This window comes from Typopeltis vanoorti, chromosome 22, assembly GCF_054136105.1.
Source record: "Typopeltis vanoorti isolate ZY-2024b chromosome 22, IOZ_Tvanoo_1.0, whole genome shotgun sequence".
Lineage (NCBI taxonomy): Eukaryota > Metazoa > Arthropoda > Arachnida > Uropygi > Thelyphonidae > Typopeltis > Typopeltis vanoorti.
This window is the reverse complement of record NC_143570.1, coordinates 2,577,420-2,589,489: the sequence shown is the minus strand read 5'-3', so window position 1 is coordinate 2,589,489 and position 12,070 is coordinate 2,577,420. Positions and strand designations below refer to the sequence as shown.

At 33.1% G+C, this 12,070-nt stretch overlaps 1 protein-coding gene across 2 annotated transcripts in view; it reads left to right on the top strand.

Moving 5' to 3' along the window:
- LOC150094109 (mitochondrial fission process protein 1) overlaps window positions 1–12,070 on the top strand; it is a 66,562-nt gene that overhangs the window by 45,859 nt on the left and 8,633 nt on the right. The window contains exon 3 of one of the 2 annotated variants that reach the window (XM_090412189.1): window positions 3,547–4,465. The exons of the other annotated variant lie outside the window; for it this stretch is intronic. Coding sequence (XP_090268315.1) covers window positions 3,547–3,834 — 288 coding nt within the window. The 3' untranslated portion in view covers window positions 3,835–4,465. Of the gene's footprint in view, window positions 1–3,546; window positions 4,466–12,070 lie in introns of those variants that run through there. 2 annotated transcript variants of the gene reach the window in all.

The following is a 12,070-nucleotide window of genomic DNA, read 5'->3' as shown; positions in this document are numbered from 1 at the left end:
AATTTTTTATTATTATTATTATTATTTGGCACCTCCAGGGAGTCCAAAGAATCATCGAAGGAGGGCACCTACTCTTTCTCCACCACTCAATCAACCAACAGACTGCAACTACACCAACGCCATCTACCGCTGACCACCACCACCACTAGTATTTCCACAGACATCACAAACATCCGTGCCCACGGCGGGATTCGAACCCGCAGCCTTTTGGCTGGTTAACGTTTTAACATAGTAGGTGGGATACCATCAGCCTTACAACATGGAAACAGGTCCACATCTAGCCCATCCCAAAGAAAGGTGATAAAAGTCAATCAACAAACTACCATCCAATTGCTCTCACTTCTGTTCTCTAAATTTATGGAAAATGCCATCAACAACCAACTATTGAACTACCTGGAGACCTACCAACCAATCAGTGACTAGCAATATGGATGCTACCACCCACCTCTGGACTCAAGTCATGGAAAAATTTGGAGAAACTTGTAGTTGCTCTTGACATTTCAGAGGCATTTGATCAGCTTGGCACAGGGGCCCGTTTAACAAGCTGCCACTGGATAGCCAACATTTTTACTGGTCACTGACTATGTGTCATGGTAGATGGTTTCCTCTCCTCAGATTCCCCACTAATGCTGGATCTGAGATCCAGCTTTACGTGGATGAAAGACCTCCACAGTTGTTCTTTCATCCACTCTCTTCCTCTTATATATATATAAATGACCTGCTCTCACAGTCTTCCAATCCTCATAGCTTTGCTAATGACAGTACACTCCATTCCTTAAGTGTACTGTCTCCATTCCTAACCTAACCTTGCCACAATGCCATCAAAACTGATCTCTTACAAGAAAAAGCTCGCATCCCTTCCCTTTACCTTCAATAATACTGAGATATCGAAACACAATCAGATTTCAATTACATTTCAACTATAGCTTCTGCAGCTACTAAAATACTTGTGTACTTTTTTCACACAAGACACTACTTCACATTTTCACAGTTGCTAATTCTATACAAATTCCAAATCCCCCCAACCATGGAATATTGCTCCATGTTTGGGGTGGTGCACCAATCTCTAAGATTGCTCGATTCTGTCCAGAAGAGGGCACTTTGATCCCTCTCTCACATATCCACTTCAATTCTTCTCTCTCATAAGCGTTCTGGTTCTATGGATACTTTCTACAGATACTTTCATGGATAGTGCTCTCTACTGAATTGGCCACTATTATTCCTTCACTCTCCTCCAAAATCATTAAAACAAGAGCCACTGCTAACCAACATCTTTTTACAGTCCATCTTGAAACTCGCCGACTATGTGTCATCTTCACTTCCTCCTCTTTTATTTCATCTACTTCTGTTCTTTGGAACAGTCTTCCCCACTCTGCTTTTGCCAGAGATTACAATCCTCAGCTGTTCAAACAAAATGTGAACAGATTCCTCCTTTCTTCTATTTCTCTTGTCTGCATGCAGCACTAATGTGCCATAGGTCTTTGTGGCCTTTTATGTGTGGATCAGATATAAGATATATATATATATATATATATATATATATATATAAAGCTGTGAAGAACCATAATTCCAAAGAGTCAGTGTGCAGGAGGAATCGTGTGGAGTTCATGGATATGTAGAGTGAGTGATGGATGAAAGGACTTAAAGTTGCTAGTTTGCATTTTAATGGATTCAGAGTGAGATTTTTTGACACAGTATTGTTCAGTAATCATTTGAAAGTGCAGAGTCAGGGAAACTAGAATGTTTTGGAGGTTTGCAGGTGTGGTGCATGCATCTTAGAGGTGAGTGAGTGATCACATGATGCTGAATTTTGCTTCCCAGGTTCTTACCTTTAGTGGGATAATCTGCAATTAGAGAAGTTGTGGAATGAAGGAGGTATTGCAGTTTGGGTTGTGAGTTTATGTATACTAATGTTAGAAGTATTCACAATAAGGCAGAATTTTTGGCATTTGTTAGTTCAATTTATTCAAAACTTATAGGTATTAGTAAGACTTGGCTGATGGAAGATAATATATAGTCATAGAGATAGGACAGGTGACTAGTAGTGTGCTGCAAGGCTTAGTACTTTGTGTGCCTGCTGTTTAATTTGCAGATCAGTGATATAGGAAATAATTTAACAGGAAATATTCAGTTTGTCAATGATGTAATGCTAGGAAGAGCAGTAGTCAATGAAGATGATGTAGAGATCCTGCAAGATGTTTTAAATAGACTTGCAAAGTATGGACAAAGAATAGCAGCTGCCAGTGTAATGTAGCCAAGTGTAAGGTCATGCATACACTTCAGGATGAAGAAATCACAAGCTGTATATGCTATGTTGATGGAAACTACATGAAATGAGGCCAGGGATTTTAGGTGTGATTTTAAATAGGGAATTGAAGTTTAGAGGGCATATGCAAAACAGCACATCAGATTACATGGCTGTCGAAGAACATACATTGAAAAGGATAGGACGTTATTATTTCCACTTCATAAGGCTTTAATAAAGCCACATCTGTTCACCTGGATACCACGGAGATAACGAAGTGATGTAGAGGATCCAGAGGGTGGCAGGTCTATGGAATGCCCTCTAGATTGAAGGTCTGTAGAGAGACAATAGATGAGAAAGAGAAGACACTATAGAAACATATAAGTTGTTAAAACAGTTTCATAGGACTGACACCAAAAAATTTTTTCAGTACCTGACAGGAAGGGAGAAAATATGAGGTCATCCCTGGATATTGTATAAAATGGTGGTTAGCAAGAGTATTGTGTGTGTTCTGTGCTCAACATTATGGTTGGTTGGGTAGCAATATGCTACTTTACTAGGGAATTGATTATGGTATACAAGGTGGTTTCCTGTTTGCCTTCCTTGCGCTACTGTAAGTATTTTATGTCTATAGGTGTGTGTGTGTGTGTGTGTGTGTGTGTGTGTGTGTTCACGGGACCAGTTTGCCTGTTTAGAAGGATGAAAACCCGAGTTTCTGGGAGAAAACTCCCTCCACCTCCATTTGAGATCAGCTAATTCACCTTTAGTCAAAAAGACCTGATAAAGGTAAATTCCTTGTTATTGACAGGAATCTAACCCAGGTCTTTCTGACCAAAAGGTCATCTATACCAACTGAGCTATGGGAGGTTCAGCAAGAGTATTAGGACTGGATTTTTTGCTTGAAGGGTGGTGAATGGGTTGTGAGTACTTTGTCTTGAAATGTGTTCAAGGAGAAGTATAAAGTATAAGTATTATGTGAACAATGGTTAGAGTGGGTCTCCCACAGTGAGTCTTTTGACTCCATGGAGATGCCAGAGAAATAAAATATAAAAGTAATAATAATATTATTAATATAAATTAATTATAAAAATATATAATAAAATATATATAAAATAATTATAATTTTTTATATAAAAATAAATGCAAAGCTGGAGTTTATAATATGAATTGCCATATTAAATGTTATCATTCAGTATTTATCCTAGCTCGGTGATTATTTATATGATCATTTATGATTCTGACTATAGAATTAAGACATCTTTTTTATTGTTCTTTTTCTAACTGAAATAGTTCTCATTTAGGTATTAGATCCAAGCGATCCTCAACAGCAAAAAAAACTTATAATATCTGGTTTTGATGCCCTTCTCTGGCAAAGTTTAGCTTCAGTTATAATTCCTGGCTTCACTATCAATCGAATCTGTGCCTTGTCTCTCAGCCTTCTACAGAAATTTTCAAAACTGCCTTTATCTACTAGAAAATGGATGACAACAGCAGTGGGACTAGGATGTATTCCTTTTATAGTAAAGCCTATAGACCACTCAGTTGATATTATGATGAATCTTTCTTTCAGAAAATGGGTACATGAATAAAAACTTACCTTAATATTGAAGACTTTTAATCAGTTTAAGTGTACTGCATGATACTGACCTGTAATTTGGTGTGACATAATACACTTAATTTCTAAAAGTAGTGTTTTTATGTAAACAAGAAAATACATGTATAGCCATATAAATTTAATGTGAAATACTTTACATTGTTTCATTTTGATCATTTCTATAGTGTAAACTTATCTTTAAACTCATTTTGGAAACGGTTTGATGACAGCATATTTAAAATTTTAATGTCACCTGAATAAACAGTGTACAGATTGAATCATAAGAAGTCTTTAGTATAACTAAAAAAAAAAAAAAAGCAATTAACAGTTATTATGTAACACAATTGCTTTTAGACTTCCTTGCCAAATATAAAGTTTTCAGTATTTGGCAAGGAAGTCTAAAAGAAAACTTCAACAAGTTGAAGGAGAAAACTTCAACTTGTTATATCTCATGCATTTCTAGGGACCACATTTAAAGAAATGTTAAATTCTGTGGATAAATATAAAAGATAATTGACTTCTACACTTCATTTTTAAGAGATGTTTATTAAAAGAACACATATATATTGCACTATAAATGCATGAGATATATGTTATATCTCATGCATTTCTAGGGACCACATTTAAAGAAATGTTAAATTCTGTGGATAAATATAAAAGATAATTGACTCCTACACTTCATTTTTAAGAGATGTTTATTAAAAGAACACGTAAGACCACAGTAATAACTTTTTAATAAGGTACAGATATTTCATACTAAAACTAGTAGTACATCTTCAGTGTCACACAGTTATAGGAATGGAATACAAATAACGAATGTTCGGTGGATCATCTATTAAAATACAATTGTTGCCGCGTGCTAGGAAATGATAGAAAATAATTAATTAATATTTAAGATAATTGTTTTTATTTTTTATTTTTTTATTGATTACATAAAATAAAAGATCTTCGAGAGAGACAATCATTTCGGTTTAAATTCGGTCAGTGTAAAATAGCTTCACAACTTTCTTTAAAAAGGCGTTCATATTTGAACCTGCATCTGTGGAGGAGAATAGCTTTATCCCACTGGATTTTCTGAGTAGTGTTAATACTGTGTTGTGCTAGACCAGACTTCTGAGGTTTGTTGTATTCAATATAATATTGATGTTCTTTAATTATTTTTTCCACAGAACGGCCATTTTGTCCAAAATAAGAAACATTGCATTCACATGGTATTTGGTAAACGCCAGCCAAAGATAGAGATGACAGTTTATCTTTTGTAGAAGGCAATAAAGAGGAAATTTTGTTTGATAGGAACATACATGGGAATTAATTGGTACTTTTTCAAAATTCTACCTATAGGCTCTGAGATTCCTGGAATGTAAGGGATTGGAACTCTGCGGACTGTTGAAGAAACCTTAGGTATTGGAACATAAGATTCAATTATCTGTTGGACTTGATTAGGCTTGTAATTATTCGATTCCATTAATTTTTTAATGATGGAAAGTTTTTGTTGTAAGATTACTGGAGAAGAGCAAACTTTATGTGCTCTATTAATTAGAGATTTAAGAATACCAAATTTTTGAGATGTGTGGTGAGCAAACTTTTTATGAATGTATCTGCCGGTAAATGTGGGCTTAATGTGGGTAAATGTCGAAAGACGCTTGTAGATAAGGTACCAGAAGAAGTTTGAGTAAGGAGGATGTCCAAAAAAAAGGTAAAGTACCAGAATTTTCTTTTTCCATGGTGAATTGAATACATGGGTGAAGGCTATTTATCTGTTGTAGAAAGGTGGTCACATCTTCAATATGTGACCAAATAACAAAAACGTCATCGACATAATGATACCAAAGAGATGGTTGAGGATGAATGGATGAAAACATAGTGTCTTCGAATTGTTTCAAAAAGTAATTTGCCAAAGGTGGAGACAAAGGGCTACCCATGGCAGTATCTTCAACTTGTTTGTAGATTTTGTTTTTCCAGCTAAAATAACCTGAATGGATAACAAATTTGAAAATCTTTGCAATATCTGGAGGGTAATCTTCATATAATAATTTGATTGTGTTGGCTAATGGAATATTGGTAAACAGAGAAACAATGTCGAAACTGACTAGTAACTCAGACTCTTTGATTTTTATATCCTTGATTTTTTCAAGAAAATCTGTTGAATTTTTTATGTAGGATCTGGAATGTCCAGTGAGAGCACTTAAAGATGTGACAAGACTTTTGCAATTCGATAGCCTTCTTTATGGATTTTTGGGAGTCCATATAGATGGGAAGTTCTTCCAAAGTAGGTGCATAATTTATCCACATAATTTGGGGTCCCAACTGATAACCTCATCAAGTAATTTATTTAATTGTTTAATTTGTGAATTTGTAGGATTATGCATGATCACTTGGTACGTAGAGGTGTCTTCTAAAAGGCTGGATACTTTGTCTCATAGTCAGTCTTATTCATGATTACAATAGCTTTTCCTTTATCGGCCTTAGAAATATATATGTTATTATCTCTTCTTAAAGAAGTTAGCCCTTTGATAAGTTGCATGGAGATAATTTGCTTTTAAATAGTGAAGTTGCAACTTCAAAACGAAGTTTGTTAGCATTGTCGCTAGAAAGTCCTGACAGATTGCGTTCTATATTATGTAAAAAATCAAGATATGGAATGCATGTAGGAATAACTGCAAAATCAAGGCCTTTTGCTAATGCATTGGTTTCGGCATCGGATAAAGGGCGATCAGAAATATTAACAATCCATTTATTAGTAGAAGTGATGTCAGAGGTCAAGTTTTTCTTTTGCTTGTGATATAAAGATTATATTTTTGCATTGTCTGTGAAATATCTGTGAAAATTTCTTTCGTAAGAACGGGTTAAAGATTGTTTTGATAAACGAAGAACAATATCTAGTAATTCATCATTAAGAACAGCTGAAATTTCTTCTTCGAGATCCAAAATAGACTCAGTATTAGATGCTAATTCTTTTTTGGCAGTATGAAGTTCGTTATGAATTAAGGAAAAACTTGCACGAATATAAATAGAGTGGGCTCCAGGAGAACCAAATTGTTTCTTTAAACCTAGCAAATGTAGGAATAACTTTCATGTCACGACATATTTTGAGGAAGGCAATCCGTGCTCAATTGTATTTTAATAGGTGATCCACCGAATGTTCGCTACTTGTATTCCATTCCTATAACTGTTTGTGTGACACTGAAGATGAACTATTAGTTTTAGTATGAAATATCTGTACCTTATTAATTAAGAAGTTATTACTGTGGTCTTACGTGTTCTTTTAATAAATATACTATGCCACAGGTACCTCTAAAAATAAAAAAAATGGAAGTATATGTAATATGTCTATGGAATCTGTGTATGAAATGAATGCTAAAGTTGGCTCTTTAAATCATTTTAACATTTTTATTTTAATAAGGCACGAGTAATCAACAGACTCCAGTAATAAAATATTATGTTGATGACAAAAAGTTGTGAATGCTTGCTCAATTTCTTGCAAGTTAGTCAACTTTGTATAATTTTGTATTTGTTCTAGTGCAGCTGTATGCTGATTCCAACCATACATATCTTTTAGTACCCAAATAATTAGCAGATATAATTACTTATCACCAAATACTGGGACTGCATATCTGCTTCTTGCACACTGTTGTGACTAGTGATGTAATAGCATTCTTGAAATATGATTATTAGTAGTGTGCACTTTTATGCCACTACACATAGTGGTATAAAAGTGCCTTAGTCTACATTTTGATATTAGCTTTTGCTTAAAAGCCAGCACTATAGAAAAGTTTTAAGGTTACTGTATATATATATATATATATTAAAAATTATCATATATCATATAATCCATCTATTATAAAAATAATGAGATTCAGGCATTTTGAAATAAGGTTTATTTCTAATAGAAGTGGAGTGATGGTCAAGGTAGAAAATTTTACATACTCACAGAATGTTTCACTGGATTTCGCTTTCTAACAGAAAAGTTTGTTCATTGTAACTTTTGGAGTGCAGTCATAATTGTTTATGTAGGTGCAGAACTTATCAGAAGTCTTCAATAACATACTTCTGATACAAGACACAGTTATCATAGATTACTAAAAGAGGGAAAATTTCATTTTTATTGATGAAAATGAGATTTTTCATTAATAAAAAGTAATGTTTTTTCACGAAGATGTCTGGACAGGAAATTCATCCAATGTATTTTAATCATATCCAGCAAAAATTATAATTTGGGATTTTGTGATGTTAGATAAATTCATAATTCTGTCATAATGTTCTTTAGGATAGAGACATTTAAGTTAATGAGAGGAATTTATCAGATTAATCCAAAGGGATTATAAAAAAAGTGGAAGGTGTGAGGGGAAAAACTAGAGGTCATCCCTGGAAGTTGTGTAAAAGTGTGGTGAAGAGGGCTGTGGGGAGTAGATTTTTTACATAGAGAATTGTCAATGAATGGAATGCATTACCAGAATGTGTTGTTAATGCAAGGAGTATTAAGGAGCTTAAGATTCTATGTAATAAATATGTTGTTGAATGAACCTCCCACGATGAGTCTGCCGACTTCATGCAGGGTGTAATAATAATAATATCTGTTATGTGATTTAAAAAAAAAAAAAAAAAAAAAAAAGCTGCTACCAAAATAAAGGCTTTGGTTTATTTTGAAGCATATGCTATTGTAACAGGTAACAGGATGCAATAATAAAAATAAATTAGAGGGTTTCATATCTCTCTCTTTATAGAAGCTTCCCCATTTCACTTGAATTCTGCCACTAACAGTTTTTATTTCTTCTGTTTGCTATTTTATATAATGGCATTAGAATTCTAAGGATTTAGACAGTATCAAGATTTATAATGCAATAACAAATAAAAAGAAAATTAAAATTAATATTATTTAAATGAAGGGGATATTAAATCCCACATTATTTCAATGCCGAATAAGAAACTCAAAGATCAGAATCAAAGAGTTTCATTCTGAATATAGTAAATTATAAAAATTTCGGCAGATTGTAGCGTAAGCTAAAGCACATAGTCCAACACTAGGGCAACTCGTTGCAAAGGTGGGTGTAAAGTTCAGATCACTATTCTTAGTATTACCCATAATGTAAAACATATCTCCTAGGAGATGTATGACTGAAGCCAAAATAAATTTCTTTGATAATATAAATGAATTATCATAGGAAAATAGTCTATTAAACTGTTATTACATATATAAATGATTAAATTCACAGAACAGACTAAAAAAATAAAATAAAGCAATAAATAGTACCGCAGCAAAATGTTAGAATTTTAAGTCCTTATCATGCTTTGCTGACAAAATTGTTAGTTATCTAAATTTATTTCATTTTTGATTTTTGTTCATTGGAAATTATGGATAATAGGTATTAACCTTATCTGCAATAGATAATCTGTAGGTGTTTTATCTTTAGTTTAACAGTGCTATCTATTTAGCAGCAGAAGTTGTGGATAATAACATAGTTGATAATATACTAAGATATATACTATGGGTTATAAATATATCCATATTGAGGCATATTCATCTCATATGGTAGTAAACCCATTGCTGGCAGAAGTTTTTTGAAGACTGTTTAGTTCTTCAGTTAACTTGAGTATTAGTATTTATCATACTAATACTATTCATTGTTTCTAGAGTGTTTTTAACCTTTTAGGTCCACCAAGGAATTCTTATTCCTTCCAAACAATTTCCATGCTTGATGTAATTTGCATTCAGTGGTAAATATATATTATTATTATTTTTAACATTTACCTCTGTAGGAAGATATAATATTTGCATTGGCTAGAAAGATCTAGGTTTAAATCTTGTTGTTGATAATGAACTTGAGAGGAATTTTCAACTAAAGATAATTTACCTGGTCTCATACAGAGGCAGCAGTTTTCTTTCCAGTAACTTAGGTTTTTTTCTTCTTGCAAAACAGGCCAAGCATTCTGTAATCATATATATGTATATGTATATGTATGTGCAGAAATAATAAACTGTACCTTAAAGAAAGGCAACTTAGTTATTAAAATGTCGGTAAACCCCCTTAACCACCACAAATCATTGCTTGCATCATTTGTGGTGGATGGGAGTTTATAGAGAAAACAACTGTGTGACATTATTCATCATACAGTTTATAGATATAAAATAAAATTGCATTTTTGGAACTAGAAGCATCGATATAAAAAAAGTAAATCTAGCATTTAAGGGTTCATGCTGTTAATTATTATTATTATTATCAGATCCCCATGAAATCAGGACTCATTGTTGGAGGTCCCACTCTCTCTCTCACACACACAGCTCATCATCATCCATGTCCCTGGTAGGCACATGAGATTTTTATTTTTTTTTTTGCCAGCAAAGGTTGGTCGAGCCTCTGCTACTAATGGCTTGCAAAAACTTAAGCAAGTTTGAGCGCAGTTAGTAGTTAGAAGGGGAACAATCGTTCGATGCTGTTGGCACACTCTTCCTCTATGAGTCTTTGGACTCCCTGGATGTGTCACATATAATAATAATAAAATAATAATCATACCATGACTTAAAAGCATTTCATTGTCTCTCCACTTGCCACACTTTTGGGCAATGCATTCCAATTGCCTACCATTCTATGAAAAATCTCATCCCTTTAACAACTTCCATGTGTTAAGGCTTAGTGCTGGGAGAAACTCATGTAGGTTTAATGGAGTGAAACAGCACTAGGAAAGGATTAAAAAATAGTATTTACTTTTTCCAATATTTCTTCTTGGTTAAAGATATATTGTCAAGGAGTACAGTATATAAGGACTTTTAACACACACACATTTTAAACTTCTACTGTCAGCATAATATCTCATATGATGCAAATCTTATTAGTGATGAAAGTGAATGTTTCCATCTCAGCTACCATAATGTTAGCAAATACATGCATGACATCAACTGTTTGTTGGATTTTTAATTTTTCTCTGCACCATTAATTTTTGTTGATTAAAGCCCCCCCCCCCCATCTTTAGGATTCTGAGTGTTCTTTGTTCTGTCTCTTGTTAAAGTATGTTTTAAGCAGTGGCAGCCAGTGAAAATTTGAAGTGGGGGTGCTACATATACAAAATAAAAAAAATCTTTTTTCCCTAATCAGTAACCAATTTATTAATAAATAAATTTACATATTAAAAAATTGTTTTATTAAAAATATTTCGTCCTCACCACGAAACAAACACCAATAATAAGTTTCATATCTCACAGAAATAACGTGCGCATGCATACAATTTATCTGTAAGCGACACTGCCTAAATGAGCAGTGTTGGAATCACTTGTAATATGCAATCACAATCGCAAACGAATATCAGCAAGTCTAGTTGCAATTGGCCGAAAGTGATAATTCCGACATTGTGTTAGATCACAGTGCATTTGTTTCGTAATCTAAAGTGGTAATCGAATAATTCCAATTATAAGCTATAACCTTTAACATGTTGTATTGCATTTATATAATGTTGTCATCATTTATAAATAAATACAAACAAAATTTAATTTTTTCATTTTTTCCTCGGGGGTGCTGCAGTGTCGCAGTTCTTATGTATGAGCAGCCACTGGTTTTAAGTGCAATAAAATACCATACTAGTCTTCCATCATTTTTATGTTCTTGTTTGACATTCTCTTTCATGTTTTATATAAATCTCTTTGAAATATCAGCTGCATTATGATCATGAAAGTATTTTTTACTAGTCTGTGTTTAGTACTTAAGAATATGTAGTTATGTACGTAATGCACCTTATATACAAGTTTTAATTCTAGTATTTTTACAAACTGTGATAAATAGTAAAGCTCATGATGCAATCTTTATATTAACTGTTTACACATCATCCAGATTTGAGAATTTTTTTGATACAAAAGCATTCAAGGAAATTAAAAAGTGATTATGTGAACCTTAAAAAGATTAATCTAGTATCATTTGTGCATTTATATTAAAATTAACAGTAGGAGATCTTCCCTTCAATCTATGTATAACTTTCCTTATTGAGATACTTGACTAGAATGATGTCATAGGGAAAACTTTTCTGGATGAAAACATACAAGTTCACATAATGTCTTTCATTTGTCTAGCAGATGCAAATATGTCTATTCAGATCATCACGATATTGTTAACTGAAAAAGTTTGAAACTTGTTTAAAATTCTTAGTTTTCACCAATAAATGTTTTCTTTAATTTCAGATCTAAAAAAAACCTCTAGTATATTAATACCTATAAATATAATTAATTTTGCCTCTCAAAAACAGAT